The sequence below is a fragment of the Ursus arctos genome, unplaced genomic scaffold, assembly GCF_023065955.2.
Source record: "Ursus arctos isolate Adak ecotype North America unplaced genomic scaffold, UrsArc2.0 scaffold_33, whole genome shotgun sequence".
Taxonomy (NCBI): Eukaryota; Metazoa; Chordata; class Mammalia; order Carnivora; family Ursidae; genus Ursus; species Ursus arctos.
The window spans coordinates 16,694,650-16,712,894 of NW_026623019.1; the positions used below are offsets into that span (position 1 = coordinate 16,694,650).

Below are 18,245 nucleotides of genomic sequence, written 5' to 3' on the forward strand. Positions count from 1 at the left end.
TTTCACCAACTGATTAGGCTGCTCTCCATTTGGAATAGCGATTTGAAACAAGTTGTTTATCACAGCAAGGCAAACCAGAATACTCGTATCCTTGAATTCTTGAGTCAGGCTGAGAAGAAACATCACACTTCTTTCCTGCATACATGATATGTCCTACCCAGTCTCTTGTTCCATAATCGTTGTTCCTATTACTTGTATATACTTGATTTATTTACCAAATCTCCTCTGGGTTAGAGACTGAGAATTACTTTCACTACGAATACTTCAAAGTTAAATTTTACAGATCAAAACTGAAATGATTTTTAAAAGAAGTAAAGACATGAAGGTATAGAGGAAGGGGGCTTGGTATGAGGAGTAAGGGAAAAGGAGAATTCAACCACGGACTGCTTGGGGAGGTCTAGGCTCTCTGACACCCCAAGTTTAGGGCAATCACTGACTCTAGATGACTCATTAGTGAAGCCCTGGATGGGCCTCAAGACTACAACGAGTCTTGCCCTTGGGTACCATGTCCTGTAGTGAAGATAGCAGTGGAGCAGGACAAACATGGCTTTTAGCTCTGCCTCTACATTAGATAAATGTTTTCATCTTTCTAGATTCCAGTGTTCTCACCCCCAAAAGATTGTGCCAGAGACTGGCTAATATTCTTCAAAGTGATTCTTCTTCTTGGGCACATAGCTAGATCCTACAGCTAGAAGGGACCACATGACAGAGCCAATGAGAGGTGAGCCAAAGTGATGGATGCTACATCCAGACCAGATCCATGAAACCTCCCACTGCGGCTCTCCACGCTCTTCCCCATCCCAGTGATAGGACGGAGGTGTCCACAGGCATCTTAGGAGACGCAATGTTGAACATGGTCTCAGAATCGCCCGTGGCCACTGGACCAGGAACACCAAAGTGGATCACTACACGAGCAAAACGGAACAACTTTGGTGTTGAGTCTCTGAGAGCTGGGGTTTATCTGTTACAGCTGCTACAGCTACCTTAACCTGTGCAGGGGTGACCACAGCACCCTTGCCTCACGGGCTTTCTGGGAAGATTAAATGAGATGATGCTTGCAAGTCCTCACTCTACAGTCTGGCACACAGTGAGTGCTCAACATTAAACGTGAACTCTTTAGCAAGAAGGAGGTGGCCGGCCCGGACTCACGAGGAGGGACTTATGACCCGAAAACCTGGAGGAGAGGTTCCATATGTGTTTCCACTGGTTGGCTAGTTGGCTTTGAAAAATCATCTACCATATTCTTCACAATAATACACTAATCAAAAATCATCTACGCTCCCCCCAAATATTCCCACTGCACATTCCACGACACAACAAGGTAGGTAAATATTCTAGTGGTACTTCCATCTTGATTTCCAAAAACTCTCAAGCTCCAACAATGAGAAATCACATATGGTGCTTAAAATTGGTAAACCAGATTTCGGACTGCTTTGCTCAGTCTTAAAGCACAGGTTACAGTGGTTCAATGATGCTTCATCGTGCCCTGAGGAAACGTTCCCTTTTGTTTGGGAAGTTTAGCAGTGATCTGGGCATTCATTCTGCTCTGTGCTCTGAGTGCTGAGGGAAAATGTTGGTATTTTTCCCTCTGCAGTGTTCCAAGGTGCAGCTTGGCTGGTAATCTCTACAGGGCAGAATGAGTCAGCGGTCTGAGTCACTTTACCAGAATGCATCCCATGTGTTCTATGCCAGGTTTCAAATAGCAGAGTGTCTGGTCATGAGGAGGCCTGGGGCTGAGAGCACAGCGGAGCCCCAGAGAGAAAACAAGCCTGAACACTTCCCTCAGACTCCAGCTCCCAATAAAGGAGACAACATCTCAAGAGTAGAAAATCCCCACTGTTCCTCATTGAAATAAAAACATGTGGAAGCATAATGAGGTACTACATATGTTGGCTAATTGAATTTAAATAAAATAAAAATAAAAAAATGTGTGGAAGCAACAGATGAAATGTGCTTAGCAGGCAACCGATTCAGTCAGTCTTGCACGTTTTATTCACTTAAATTGTCTGGAAAATTACTGCTTTTATAAATAGTCTATGTTATGGGTTGAATTGTGCCCCCCCACAATGTGTATTTTTACTGAAGTCCTAACTTCCGGTACGTCAGAATGTGACCTTATTCGGACACAGGGTTGCTGCAGATATAATAAAGATGAGGTCACTGGGGATGGCCTGAATCCAGTATGACTGGTGTCCACACAAAAAGGGCACATTTGGTCACCGAGACAAGGAGAGAGGAAAGATGATGTGAACATGAAAGCAGAGATGGAAATGACACTTCTACCAGCCCAGCAATGCCAAAGACACCAGCAAACCACCAGGAGCTGGGTGAGAGGCATGGAAGAGACTCGCGACCCTCAGGAGGAAGCCCTGATGCCAGCTCGTGAACTTCTTGCCTCCAGAATTGTGAGACACTAAATTTCTGTTGTTTACGTCACTCCATTTGTGCCATTTTTTTATGACAGCCTGAGCAAACTGATACAGTAAAAATGCCGGAATGAATCCTAACGTCAGGATCATAACAGGGAGTAATCAAGTCTGATGCCTGCTGATGGTCCTTCCTGAGGAAAGACGCTAATGACTCACAGCTTTTGGGAGATGCTTAAAGTAGGTGTAATCATATTGGATGTTAGCAAGGGAACCATTAATGTGGTTAACCTCAGTTGCTGTGGTGGTATCTCACTGGAATGGAAAGATCTGCCCCTTCCCCTTAAGGGGTATACTAGGGTACACTAGGGTATACTAGGCCCACGATGTATAATCAGCACTTCATTTCTGGTAAAAGAACGCAGGCAAAGTTGGTCCCAGTGAAGCATATGCTTTCACAACCATAAATGCTTTTCTTTTCTTTTCTTTTCTGATTGAGGCTGTATTACTTTTCATTTTTATACTTTCTAGTTTTTAATATGGATTTAGGTTTTGGCGACCTTTATTTCCCTCTACTGGTTCTGCTGCTAAAATGCAGGATTGGAAGCTGCATGTGTGTTGAGCATAACATAACATAGAGACTTGTCCAATCGCTAGGTTGTACACCTGAAACTCATGGAAACTTGTGTGTCAATGACACTTCAATAGAAAACAAAATGAAGGATTGGAAACCTGCGTTTCTCTTGGTAATCAAATTGGCAAGCAATGGAAAGGGCCCAAAAGGATCAGGTACAATGATAATTGATGGAGTGAATTGCAGCATGTGGTGTGTATGCCCCACAAGATGTGTGCTATATTTGGACTCAGAACAACCTGGAGGCCACGTGAAATGAGAAACAGCAGTGCCATCTCCATGGTCCTAGCTTCCAAGTCCTCTCTGTAAGAAGGGCTACCCTCTGACCAGCCACTTTTTATTTATTGCTCCTCAAAGTCACATTCATTCTGACCTCATATGGAGCAAAGTACTGAAACTCTGCATTATTATAATTATTTGCTTTCTGTGGTAGATCTTTCAACAGCATCTGCAAACTTGATTAGATTACAACTCTTCTTTATGATATATACTACCATGAACATGAGAGAGAAAGGGTTTAGTAGCTTTCTTCTTACACCATAGAAGGCCACAGTTAACCCATCTGTCAAAGCAGTGGTCTCTACCTCCTAAACCAGTGATTCCTTCTGTGTATATCACAAGGACACAGATTCTTCTGATTTTCTCAATACTTTCACCTCCCAAAATTAATTGGGTCATCAGTCAAATAAAGGCTATGACACATACGGCTGTGAACCTGCAGCATTTCGAAGGACCACTGAAAATTTAAAGAATCCTTTCCCCCATTTCCCTGACATGTCACAGAACTTCCAGTAGATTCCTTCCAGTAACAACTATTGTGCCTGATCTACTTTCGAACAGCTGGATAAGTAGTTACTATTTACAAATATGTGGACCATATTTGATCTCTATGATCTCAGCCTTCAGACATAGTTATCTGGGGAAAAAATTGATTAGGAGGGAACAAAGTAGATTGTCTTGGATGCCCAGCTAGGTGGCTTCGCTTCCTTAGCTCTTTATTTAAATTGAAAAGGAAATAAAAATCAGATATCACAGGGACAAATTGCAAACAGCAATATGTACTAAGAATTTCTATTTACTGAGCATCTATTATATACCCAGCATTGTGCCAGGAAATGAAAGGGAGACAGAAGTCAAAGATACCAGGGCCCCTGGGTGCCTCAGTAGGTTAAGCGTCCAACTCTTGATTTTGGCTCAGGTCATTATCTCAGGGTCATGAGATGAAGCCTCATGTCAGGTTCCCCACTAGGTATGGAGTCTGCTTAAGATTCTCTCTCTCTCTCCCTTTCCTTCTGTCACCCCTCACACCATGCTCTCACTCTTTCTTAAAAAAAAAAAGTCAAGAATACCATCATTATACTCAATTAACTTAAAATATTGCCTGTGATTAAATAAATACATAAAACAAGCTCAAAATTAATGGAAATGATGGTAACAACTTCAGTCCTAAGTTGGTCCTTGAGACTAAACTTTGCAAGAGTTCATAGGATGGTTATAAACAATGAAGAATTTATAAAAGTCATCATGAAGCAGCTAGGTCTTGACATGCTTTGGAGGACAAATGAGACTTAGACAAACTTATGGGAACTAAAAATATTTCTTTGAGAATCTATCTAGATTTAAAAGTGTTTAGACAGCTGTTTCAAAACACACAAAATAAGATTGTGGGGATTCCATCATTATTTTAAAAAGTGAAGTGCATGGGAACAGGATAGGAAGGCTGAAATAGGATCACATGTGAGTAGGGAGGAGAAAACACCACCTCACGGACACTCTGTGGAGAAAACCAAACTCTGCCCTTAACTGGGGGATTTTTCCAATGGACAGACTGAGTAAATAATGTGCATTTGCTCTTTCAAAGAAGTCACAGGATGTTACGAAGGAGTTACTTCCCCATTTTGCAGTCATCTTTACTATCCCCATTATGCACAAGTGAAAAGCCCTCATTCCACCGATTAGTATTTAATCTGTGTACCCTTCTTTACACGTACAAATGTCCTTCTTCCTCCTCCCAGAAGATCATATAGTTTTCCAAAGATGTAGTTAATTGCCTGATTAATTACTGGACTTCTATGTAAATTACTGTAAAGATGTAGATGATCATTTTATCACTTATTCAGCTTGACAAACATTTACAGTTTAACAATTCTGACAAAGTCATTCATTCATATACCCCTGTAATATAAAGGTACGTTAAAGCTATGGTAAGTTTGTAATAATAATAGCCTTAAAATAATCTGCTAACCACAGACAGTTCCCTAAGCAATTATAAGATGCTCTATGTTAATTTAAAAAGGAATTCCAAACAAGGCATTTAAAACCTAATAAGATGCCATTAAATGAAGGGAAACATGGGAGGGGGGAGAGGAGACAGAAAACCCTAAGGCTTGAACTAGGAGAAATGATTCTCTGAGCTACTGACCCTTGCAAGATCCATGTTTTCCTTGGATTTCTATACACAAAGCAGATTTCTAATTGAAGGTGATTATCTAGTTACTACATCCTAAATTGCATGTATTTCTTGTGTTGAGTCACATCAACATCTAATTATAGGGTGCATCTATCAATTTCAAAGTCCATAGGAACAGTTGTGTCAGTCTACCAACTACACACAATGAGAACTGCTCTATAGACTACGAGGCACATGTAACCACCAAATGTGATTCTCTCTAGTGACAACAGTCTGCCTCCTTGTACTCACATGGATCTATGACCTGAATTACCATGTCAATCAACTGGGAATACATTTTTCAAAGAAATTACAGAAAAATTTCTCTTTTCTTGCTTTGCTCTTGGGTTTTCTGAGGTATGGACACCCCCTGCATGCCTGTTATTCCCTAGAAATATACACATTGATATCGTCATCAACACCATGAGGAACGAGAAAAAGAATGGTGATACACAATTCTAAAAACCAAAAGATGAATTGCCATACGACAATTTTTATCTCCATAAATTTGAGAGCTCAGTGCCTCGACCAAGGCAATATAACAATAGTACAGAAAGACGCAGACTTCGGCATGGCACAAATGTGTTTCTGTAAAATATCATCCCCATTAGTTAGGTTAATTAAGATTAACATACAAGTCATTGAAAACCCCCAAAGTAGAAAAAAGATAATTTACCAAGGAAACACACAACGACAAGAGTAATATGCACCCTGAGTCATTCATTTAATAGATTGGAAGGAGAGTTTTATGAATACTTGAGCTGTCACCATTGATTACCAAAAATGACATGCATCCAAATAGCTTACAAGGGCCAAAGAACAACTCGTTTTCTTCGAAAAGTTCTATGGACGATGTGGGGTGGTGCACAGAAAAACTGGAAGTGAATCCAATCACATATATAATCATCGCTAGTAAACACACTATACAGATGCACACATACAAATGTGACTGTTTGTGTTTTAGGTTTTGTTTTACTGAGATGAATGAAATAGCACTCGCCTTGGGAATCCATGTTTGCCATTTTTCATTGACTTGGCACAATGGTTTCATCCAAAATAATAACCCACATTCTTAGTCCAATATATCATAAAGAAGCATTCAGAGCAAAAGACTAACACTGACTTATGCTGTAGAGAGTTGTATACCAGTTGCTCAGACTGCAGTTCTGTAAAATCTGTCATTGCCAAAAAAACCCCAACCAACCAACCAACCAAACGAACGAACAAACAAAAAACTATTTCTACCCTTACCTCGAGGGTCATGTTCACGGTACTAATGGCCACTTTTATTTCTCCATCTGACAGTTCCTTCAGATCTTTCAGCATTGTCCGTTCAATACTTAAACCTGTAGATGAGAGGGGAAAACATTATGTTACCCTTGGGGAACTGTTCTTGGTAATATCAAGGGATCATGTAAAGAATTCATCCTGTTAATTTCAATATCCCCCCTCCCCTGAGATCTCTTTTATCCGTAAACACATATGAAGGCAAAAATCACATTGGTGACAATATTTGTACCAGTTAGGTTCCCAGCAGGAAACAGAATTCACCCTTCATGATGAAAAAATAAGATTTTTGGCATGCCACTTACAGAGATGTGGTGAGAGTGAGAAAATGAATGAAGGATGGTGAGGCATCCAGACACTAGCAAAAGGACAAAGGAAAGAAACAGAAAGTAGAGGAGAGGGGCTGCCAGAAACTTAGCATCAAATCAGTAAGGAAACAAGGAAGAAATACTACAGCCTCTCTCTTCTCCTTCCCTTGAACTTCATGCCCCATGTGGTGCTAACTCTTCTCACTAACCAAACTGAGCCAGAAGCCACAGGACTCAAACATTCAGAAGTAAAAGCTTCTAGAGGCCCATAACAGACAAGGGCAGAGAATGGAATGGGGAGAGGTGGGCAAAGGAGGAAAACCTAGCGTTATTATGCAAAGTAGCTAAGTCATACCTCACGAGGCCAAAATTTGCTTTCAGGATGGATTTAGTTGAGGCCCCATATTTTCTAGTGTAACTTTACTCAAAATGCACTTTTTATTTAAAAAGTGAGTTTTTATTTATTTTTATTTATTTATTTATGGGTTATACTTATAATCCATGGGCATGGATTGTAATAGACTTTAGCAATTGGAGCCACTGGATTCCTTAAATGATGGGAAGAGTAATCTGGAATGGCTGAATTATCCAGAACTGCATAGTTTGAGTCAGCCAACCAATGCGCTTCAATAAAATCTATCCCTGAAAAATAGGAAAAGGTCTGGCTTGACTTTTAACTCTCACCCTAGGATATTGTATGTGATTAGGCCTAACCTCTTGGGGGAGAAGACCTGTAATAAAGCCCAGTAGAGCACATACATCCTTCCCAGATGTATGTTAAGACACCAGAGTTGACTACTTTCCCTCCCAACTAGAACATTCTGTCAATCACAGCAGTGTGGGGAGGGAAACAGAGTACGAAATATTTTTCTTTGACTTCAAGACTGAAAGGCCACCATCAACTATACTGCAGCATAAAATGATTTATAGAATATACTGTGACATTAAAAGCTTGGTCTAGTTTTGGGGTGCCTGGGTGGTGCATTCGGTTAAGCACCCGACTCTTGGTTTTAGCTCAGGTCATGATCTCAGGGTCATGAGATCAAGCCCCACGTCAGGCTCTGCGCTCAGTGCAGAGTCTGCTTAAGACTCTCTGCCCCTCCCCCCGGCACTCTCTCTCTCTCTCTTTTTCTCTCAATTAAATAAATAAATTAAAAAAAAAAAAAAAAAGCTTGATCTAGGCTTGAAAGTGAATGACAAGGGGCGCCTGGGTGGCTCAGTCAGTTAAGTGTCTGCGTTCAGCTCAGGTCATGATCCCAGGGTCCTGGGATCAAGCCCGGCATCAGGCTTCCTGCTCAGCAGAGCACCTGCTTCTCCCTCTCGCACTCCCCCTACTTTGTGTTCTCTCTCTCTGTTAAATAGATAAATAAAATTTATTTTTATAAAAAAAAGAAAGTAAATGACAAAATACACGTACATCCACACACGTACACTGGTAGCAGCTGCGTCGGTGCCCCACTCACTCTTGCTCAGATCTTGCCATCACAGTGTGCGCCAGCATCATGCCCATACACCAGCACCTGAGTCTCTTCCTGAGGCCTTTTTCTGGCCACCAGAGCCTCCTCTGGGGGAATTCACAGCTCCTGGGACCAAGTAGCCCTCAACAGTCCAGTGCAATGCTGGTAAATGTTGAACAATCAGCAACTAACCTGGTTTGTAATGTTTGCTCGTTTCTGTGGTGTCAATACTTCCACGGTGGTGGATTTCAAGCTGCCAACCCAACATCGCCCAACTAAAAAAAACTCCTGAAAATTTACCAACCAGCCCCTGGAGCTTGGATGGACAAATTTAACAACCTGTACCCTTTCGGGTGGGATAACACTGAGGTGCAATTTCACACTCTTTCCTTGGGTTCCCTGCGGGATGAAGGCATGACTTCCCACACAGCTAACCTGCTTGATAGACCACGCCATCCCCCGTCAGTGTGCCCAGGGATCACCTGCCAAATAAGCTGCTTTGCTTCGGGCTCTGCCCCTGGGGGTTCCAAACTAAGGGAGAAAGCTACGTCTACGTCTGGGTTTCAGTCCTGGCCTGGTCACCTGCCAACTGTGTATGTGACGACAAGAAAGCAAAGCTGCCTCTCTGAGCCTCAGTGTTCAAATCTGGAAATTGGGGATAATAATAGCACCTGAACTCTCAGGGTTGCCACAAAGACTCAGTAAGATAATCCATGCCAAGGTATACCAGCAAAACTTGGTGTGTATCAGGCACTCTGTGAATTAGATCTATTTAGGATTATTATAAAACAATTAAGCCAGGAAACCCATTGTCTTGGTAAAGCTGAGATTGAGAGAATATTTTTATCTGCTTAGCTGTCTTCTTTCTTCTCTTTTCTTTCCTAAAATTAATTGATTTATGAAATCCCATTGTGCTTGACATTGCTCCTGCCATATTCTCAGAATAGAACCCACTCCGCACAGGGATTTCATGTAATGAGGCATCTGGGGTGCACATTAGACGCGTGAATTAACCATATATCCAGACACAAAGGCCTCAGAGGAGAGGCTGCATCAGCTGCCTGCTTCCAGGTGAGCCGACGTTATGTGCCTCGAAACCTGCCACGAGCACAAACAATAGGGAAGAAAAGGAAGACAACCTCAAATTCACTTTCTGGGCCCCGGCCACATGCCATCCCATAAACCTCCCCTACTCAGAGGCTGCGACAGAGCTGGGGGACAGTCACTCACCCTGAGCACTGAATTGGGTCTCCTGCAGGACGTTGATAATGTCCTCTCTTGGAGGCAAGCTAGGAAACTTGTCTTCCAGGATAGAGAGAATTTCTTCTTGCTTCTCTGAGATCTTCTCGGAGCCCATGGTCATCCACTTGAAAAGGATGCTACCTAAAAGGTATGAATGAAAATGGCCTTCAACTTTCCAGCCGCACCAGGAAAATAATGTTTTCTGGCCTCTCGATCTATACTTCCCCTTCCAACTTCTTCCCTGGACCAGAGGCCTCCACAGAGTAGCACTCAAGAGGCAGCTTTTAGAAACCCCTTCAGAAGGGGGAATGAAGCATGACAGACTATGGACTCTGAGAAACAAACTGAGGGCTTCAGAGGGGAGGGGGTGTGGGAATGGGAGAGGCCGGTGATGGGTAGTAAGGAGGGCACGTATTGCATGGAGCACTGGGTGTTATACGCACCTAATGAATCATGGAACTTTACATCAAAAACCAGGGATGTACTGTATGGTGACTAACATAATATAATAAAAAAATATTATTACAAAAAAAAATAAAGTTTTCCTCATTAAAAAAAAAAGGGGGGGGCGCCTAGGTGGCACAGCGGTTAAGCGTCTGCCTTCAGCTCAGGGCGTGATCCCGGCGTTATGGGATCGAGCCCCACATCAGGCTCCTCCGCTATGAGCCTGCTTCTTCCTCTCCCACTCCTCCTGCTTGTGTTCCCTCTCTCGCTGGCTGTCTCTATCTCTGTCAAATAAATAAATAAATCTTAAAAAAGAAAGAAAGAAAGAAAGAAAGAAAGAAAGAAAGAAAGAAAGAAAGAAAGAAAGAAAGAAACCCCTTCGGATACTGTCTGCCCTGCCTCTTTGTTCACCAGGTATTAACCTCCATACCTTGACCATAGCACTTTGTGGTACGAGTTTATGGATAAAGGAACAAAATGCATAGCTTTTCCCACACAAACATACAAAATGATGTATGTTGCTTTATGATTTCAGAATGGAACTGAATGGCCAACTATTTTAAAATATTCAAATTTTTTAATATTTCCCTTTACTATTCCCTTTAAGAGACCACAGAGAAGACTGTTCCCACTCATCACAGTATTGATTTCACGTAGGAACTTTTTCCTTTTAACAATGAAACGACTACAAAGTCCCACTGTCCACAGCAAAGCAATCTGACAAGGTTACCACCTGAAGCCCACTCTCTGTCTTCCAGGCACCACACACTGCTTTGACGTCACCACCATCTATTTATAAGAATTCACAAACTGGGTCTAAACTACAGACTTCGATTACAAAGTAATTTGCCGACATGAACGACCCACCTCTGACACACTCCTGGAATTTCTATGCACAATCGCATACCTTGAAAAGGAGGAGTTACCACCTGTCATATCCCCTTCCCCTGCCTCCTGATCCCAGGCTAACATGGAGCCATGGGGAAAGAAAAGTTTTGCTTAACAGTGAATGATTAAACTCTCTAAAAATGCCCACACCTATGGATTAATCAAGATGTCACCATCTCTCTGGTTTTTGTTCTGACCTTAATGATAGTCATGGGGGAGACAAAAGGAAGAGAGAGGTAGGAATGAAAAAGGAGAAATGATGTAGCGAGTGAGAGAAAACCATAGTATGCCATCTCAGCATCTATCCTAAAATCTACAGAACCTAGAGATTAGATCTACACTCACCATTAAACATCTTGAAAAACCTCATGCAAGTCATCTGGCCTGTTACCACTTGCCCATTTTAAAACAGAAATAATACTTTTTTCCCAGCTTATTAAGTTATATGGGGAATTAATGAATGTAAACATCAAAATAACAAGCAAATAATGCCTAATATATTTACAACATTCCTTCCTTCCTTCCTTCCTTCCTTCCTTCCTTCCTTCCTTCATTCAGCAAAGAACTAGTAAGCACCTACTACAGGCCAGGCATTGTGCTAGGTGCTAATGATTCAAGACTGAAATAGAGATAGTCATGCCCCGTGAACCTCAGAGTAGTTCAGGGGCTACAAACAAGTAAACGCAGATGATTTCTTTATTTGGGGGATAAGAAATAGCACTGGGAAAATACACAGCACTCCAGATCTAGGCCAGAACTTAGGAGTCAAAAAAAGTTTTGTAGAGAGAGTTAACTTTTGCTGAGACTTGAAGGATATCTTAAGGTGAAGGCAAAGTACGAAGATCCTGGGTCGGGTAGACCACGTGCAGAGACAGGGAGGTGGGAGAGGCTCTGGCCGCCTCACGGAACGGAAAGCAATTAATCAGAGCCAGGTAGTACAGTTTCAGAAAAAAAATGTTGGAAAATTTGGTTGGCGAGGTGGAGGCGCAAGGTCATGAAGGGCCTTACAAGCTGTCTTAAAGTTTGTCTTTTATATTCTAAAGGAAATAGAGCGGCATTAAAAATTTTGAAGCCATGAGCAGTGCCTTGCTGGCTCAGTCAGTGGAGTGTGTGACTCTTGATCTTGGAGTCATGAGTTTGAGCCCTATGTTGGCCCAGAATTTACTTAAAAAAAAAAAGAAAGAGTTTTCACTAGCGAGAGATAACGTGTTCACATTCATGTTTATAAGAATCCCTCCAGCTACCAGGCAGAGAATGAATTAGACAGGGCATATAGGGAGAATTAGAAAGCCATTTTACTTTTTTTAAAAAAATACTTTATTTATTTATTTATTTATTTGAGAGAGAGAGAGAGAGAGAGAGAGAGAGCAAGCATGAGTGGGGGAGGGGAAGAGGCAGAGGGAGAAAGAGACTTTCTGCTGAACAGGGATCCTGATGTGGGACTCAGTCCCAGAACCCTGGGATCATGACACTTAACCTACTGAACCACCCAGGCATCCTAGAAAGTGGTTTTAGATGAGAAATAAGGAAGGCACAGTCAGCATGAGGAGAAGTGCACAGATTCGAGACAAATTATCATTTAAATGCATAGAGTAACCAACTGGATTCTGAGTATACCCTTCAGCCTGACAATTACTGACATAGAATCCAAAACATAAAGATGGTTTTTTCACTCTTTGTTAAGGCAATGGTGAATCTGAATTTCAAAAAAAAAACCTCATTTGCTTCTTGGGGCTCTGGCAAACTACCTGTACCAAGAACAAGGAGAAAAACTAGATTAAAAAAAAAAATCTGTGATGGTGTCAGACAGTTACACAGGTGACTATCTTAAAAGTTAAGAGCCCACATTTGGTGTGGTTTTTTCCTCTCTAGCTATTTGCTAATTCCTAAGTTGTAGCCAACGAGATAAGAACGTTCACAGATCTAATAATCATTTCACAGGAATAGTAAGACAAAAATTAGAGTGTAGGGATCTATCTACAGAAAAGGAGTGTTGGTTAAATAACCCAGGTTTTGAGGGGAGGCCCCTAGAGAGTTTATACCCTGGGATAGAGGTTGGAGAACTATGGTCTGCAGGTAAATCTGACCCACTGCCAGATGTTATAAATAAAGTTTTATTGGAATACAACCACACTTATTAATATTGCTTATGGATATTTTTGTGTTTGTAGTTGCAACAGAGACCAGTAGGTCTGCAAAGCCTAAAATATTTATTACCTGACCATATACAAATAGTTTGCTGAGTCTGCCATAGCAGAAGGATGAAGCGAAAATAGATTAGTCTTCACGATGACTGAAATCCTGATTTGAATCAGCTCAAACACAAAATAGATTAAGTTTATCTGATACTCTCCTAACTGCCTTTGAGGTGCAAAAGTAAATCCTCTCTAAAGCAAAAGACTCTCATCAACCACAGACTCCTCATCTCTATATTTTTCATGTATGTTATTCAGCAATCAATAAAAAATTGCCAGACATTAAAAAAATATGAACAAATGACTGAAAACTCGGGGCGGGGGGGGGGGGCGGAAACTCATGAGACAAAGAATGGAAATGGAACTAGAGGGGATTTTAAAAAAATAGCTGGAGAATTAAGGTAGAGAGAATGTATAAATAAAATATTCAAAAGGAATTTTTTTAACTGTAAATTTAATAATTGAATTTAAGACTCAAAAAATGTGTTTAACAACAGATTAGATGAGGAGAAGATGAGTAAATTGGAAAATATGTCAGAAGAAAGTATCCATACTGAACTATCCATACTGAAGTATGGAAAGAAAAAAGGGAGTTAAAATATAGAAAAATATAGAAACGAGCATAAGGGGGGGCGCCTGGGTGGCACAGCAGTTAAGCGTCTGCCTTCGGCTCAGGGCATGATCCCAGCAGTATGGGATCGAGCCCCACATCAGACTCTTCCTCTATGAGCCTACTTCTTCCTCTCCCACTCCCCCTGCTTGTGTTCCCTCTCTCGCTGGCTGTCTCTATCTCTGTCAAATAAATAAATAAAATCTTTAAAAAAAAAAAAAAAAGAAACGAGCATAAGGGACCCAGGGAACATGGAGAAAAGGTCTAACATTCATGCAATGGGAGTTTCCCTTGGAGAGGAAAGAAAATGGGACTGAAATTATATTTTAAAAGGCAACGGCCAATCACCTTTCAAAATTAGTGAAAGCTATCACCCTACCATTCACGTTAAACTAGGAAACCAAATCAGGATAAATGCAAAGAAAAAGACCTCTAGGCACATGACACTAAAACTGCTAAAAATTACAGAGAATAAACATTTTAAATCAATCAGAGAAAAAGGAGCATGGCTGTCAAAGGAACAACAATAAAACTGAGGGCTGACCTCATCAAAAATGATGACAGTCAGAAGACAATGGAATTATCTTCAAAGTGCAGATATAAGTGCTGATCTAAACTTCTCTACTGAGTGAACACATGCAAAATGAAGACATCTCCACAGAAATAAACTGAAACTGTGTGTCAAGAGAAAACCCACACTAAAATCAATAGTAAAAGAAGAAGAAAACTGCTATAGATGGAAGGAAAAAAAGACACTGGAGAATGTGAATATGTGGACAAGAAGAAATCAATATTAGCTGTATAAAACTATTACAGTAACTTTTTAAAAAAAGATTTATTCATTTATTTTAGTGGGAAGGGGCCGAGGCAATGTAATTCACCATATTAATAGAAGAAACAAATCATATGATCACCTGAGGAGATGTCAAGTAGTAAAACTACGTCATAAAATCCAGGATTGAATCATCGTATAAAATCTCAGCCACGTGGAAATAGAACATAACTTCCTTAATTGGATGAAGGGCATTTATGAAAACCAAATAAAGAAAGCAAACCTTGTACTGAACTGTGAAGTACTGAAAACCTTCCACCTCAAATCAGGGGTGACACAGAGACGCCTACTCTCACCGTTTCACTGTGAACCCAGCCAGAGCAATGAGGCAAGAAAAAGAAGTAAGAGGTATAAGGAAAGGAAAAGGAGATATAAAACCCGTCTTTTCTCATAGACAGTACGCTTGTGTATATAAAAACTCAAAAGAACTCTAAATGAGGGGCGCCTGTGTAGCTCAGTCCATCAAGCATCTGCCTTCAGCTTGAGTCATGATCTCAGAGTCCTGGGATTGAGCCCCGTGTCGGGCTCTCTGCTCAGGAGGGAGTCGGCTTCTCCCTCTCTCTCTTGCTCTCGCTCTCAAATAAATTTTTTTTTTTTTAAAAAGAGCCTATAAATGAGCTTAACATAGTAAGTAAATTTAGCAAAGTTGCATGATAGAAGTTTAATAATACAAAATCTGTATTTCTGAAAATAATCACAATTACAAAATTGAATTTAAAATTAAAAAAAAAACCTATAATAGCATCAAAATGTAAGATCCTTAGGAATAAATTTCACAAAAATGTGCCTGGTTTACTGTCAAACCAAGAATCTAATTTCTTTGATTTAGGGATCTTAGTTTTAAAATACATAAAATAGAAAAGCAGTGTTCAGAAATTAATCTGACACTGCACTAAACAGAGTCTTACAGAATAAGTCAATGAAAGAGACTTCCAACACTGATTTATGATTGTGACTTGACAATTTGAAAGATGATGTACTGATATAAGTGGGAAAAAATAACTCAAAAAGATGCTCACCATACTCCCAGTTGTTTTTACTGCAAAAGAATGGCCATGGCCCAACTTTATTCAATGATTCATCTGAAGCAAATTTTTCTACTTCACATTAGCTATATACTTAGTTGTTTTTACTGCATAAGAATGGCCATGGCCCAACTTTATTCAATGATTCATCTGAAGCAAATTTTTCTACTTCACATTAGCTATATACTTAGTTAAATATCAATATCAGGATATATAGCAGCCAAAGGCACCTCCTGGCAAAATTAAAGCTGTTTTTGGAATAAGAGTTGATTTAACTTCCAGCAAATTCTGCAGAACTACAAAAAATATTTAAGTCCATACACATGTATCCAACAATGTCCTGGCTATTCATGGGCCAGGGGGAATTAACAAGAAGCAACAAAGAAAGCAATTACAATAAAACTGTAACAAACATTTCATTCCATTAGAAAAAAATCAACCACAATGTTCTTTGTTCAAAAGAATGGCAAAGTGAAGGACCTCTTGCCAAAAGCAATTGCAGTACATTAATATTAAACATGATCTAATGAAGTCAGAAGTTGTTTGGGGAAAACATTCACCACAGTAAAGGCATATTCTGCATGATAAATTCTTAGCAGAAAAGAAGGGATTTAAACCTCTTTCCTTCTTTCACTTGGGATTGATTCTTTTTTTCACCCTGAAACAAATAAATAAATAAATAAAAGAATGAATAATGGGCGGGGTGGGGGAAGGAGAAGGAAGGAGAAAAAAAGATCGAAAATAGAACAGCTCACATTTTTGCCTGAAAAGGGATAAAAAAAGAAGCATATTACTCAAGTGCTTAATAATCTTATACATTTAAAACGTCTGAATTAAGAATAAGGCTCATCTTGGCAGGGCATAAGAACTCTGAGGTTGAGAAACTGTTCTGGTTTTATATCTAGCAAAAAATTAAGTAAATAAATAATAAGTAATCTCTTTCCTCTACCCCCAACACAGATTGTCCCTCTTCCTCAGCGAAACAGGATGGATGAAATTCTCTTTGGACTTTGTAACCATTTCGGGAGACAGATGATTCACTGGGAGAAATGATTCCCTCTTTGGGCAGGAGAGGGAGAAAAAAAAAAAAAAAAAAGCAAGAAAAAAATCTGGCACTGCTCCTTTCCCATTTGACCTCCTTAAAAGGATCTTTTTTGAAGCCGTTAATCCAGGCTACTAAAATAACAAGCAACTATTCTTTATTAAAGTTCAAATGGAACTGCCAATAGAAAGGAGAGAGTGTGTTTCTTAAAAACCTAGGGCATAGGTTTTCTACGCCCTAAGCGATGAACAATTGCCATTGCTTGTTTCACTATTCATAATTGTGGCTCTGTGAAGGCCTTCTACAAATAAATGTGACAGGCCTTTCTGGGGAAGTGTGGTTTTAATGGAAACCCGACTGGTAATCAGTGGCTGCAACTTCCTCGTTGCCAGCTGGTTCCCAGAAGCACACACACACACACACACACACACACACACACGCACGCACACACATGCGTGCCTGCACCAAATCCCCAATGCGATGATTCAGCAATTTAATGGACCTTAAATTTGGCAATAGTCCTGTAGTGCACACCTCTGGGGAAATTAAAGAACACAGGTTGAGGATTCTGGCGGGTTCATAATCGTTTGCTTTTGGCAAAAACTCAGGGCAAAACCAAACACCAACTTTAGGCCACTCTGACTGTCTACGGTGACTTTTAAACAGGTGCAGGTTGCAGCCTGTCTGAAAATGATAACAAAAGGATCGCAGAAGCGTAGAGTAGGAAGGGGAAAAAAAGAGCAGGAAGAGAGGAAAAGGAAATGCAGAAGAGGAGAAAGAAAATAAAGAAAAAAGAACCACGACAGCAAAAACAGACGTGGGGGAAGGGAAAGAAATAAAAAGACATTTCCAAAAATCAGGGTCGTTTACCATCCCGTCCGAACGAACACATGCTCTTCTTAGACAAATAATTAGAAAGTCATCTATGGAAGTAAGTCTGCTTCTTTCCAGATGAACGTGATGCTAATAATCTGGATCTTGAAATTCCAAGTTTGAAGTATGTCTTATTAAAAGACCACAGCAAGACCTAGCTTTTGTCAGATGTATTAATTGAAGGAAATGCAAACTACATGGACCTCATTAAATCCCCTGCACGGTCTGAACACACACTGGCTATGAGTGAGTCACCTGTTGACATTTACCCGTGACTGTCCTGCTGCGGCCCAGAGGGCACAGGGACAAGGGAGATTATTAGAGAAACACAGCAGGTTATTTCTACCCTGGCAACACAATGCCTACTTCTAATTGGTATATAAATGATTTTTAACAACATCCGTAATATCCAGGTTCTACCTCAATATTTGAATATGATACTCTCCCACAAGACAAACAGCAATATATATCTACAGCTTTCTGTGTAAGACTACAAAAGACTCCAGCATGATTGAATTTAAAGATTTATTTCCTGTATTGAGAGAAAAATAGCAACATGGAGAGAAAAGAAATTTAGAACAGAAAATCAGATT

At 40.4% G+C, this 18,245-nt stretch overlaps 1 protein-coding gene across 7 annotated transcripts in view; it reads right to left on the minus strand.

The window, feature by feature from the left end:
• PRUNE2 (prune homolog 2 with BCH domain) overlaps window positions 1–18,245 on the minus strand; it is a 248,761-nt gene that overhangs the window by 168,176 nt on the left and 62,340 nt on the right. For all 7 annotated transcript variants that reach the window (XM_048218336.2, XM_048218334.2, XM_048218335.2 and 4 more), the window contains exons 5-6: window positions 9,732–9,884; window positions 6,701–6,795 (exon numbers count right to left, since the gene is read on the minus strand). In XM_048218336.2, coding sequence (XP_048074293.1) covers window positions 6,701–6,795; window positions 9,732–9,884 — 248 coding nt within the window. The remainder of the gene's footprint in view (window positions 1–6,700; window positions 6,796–9,731; window positions 9,885–18,245) is intronic.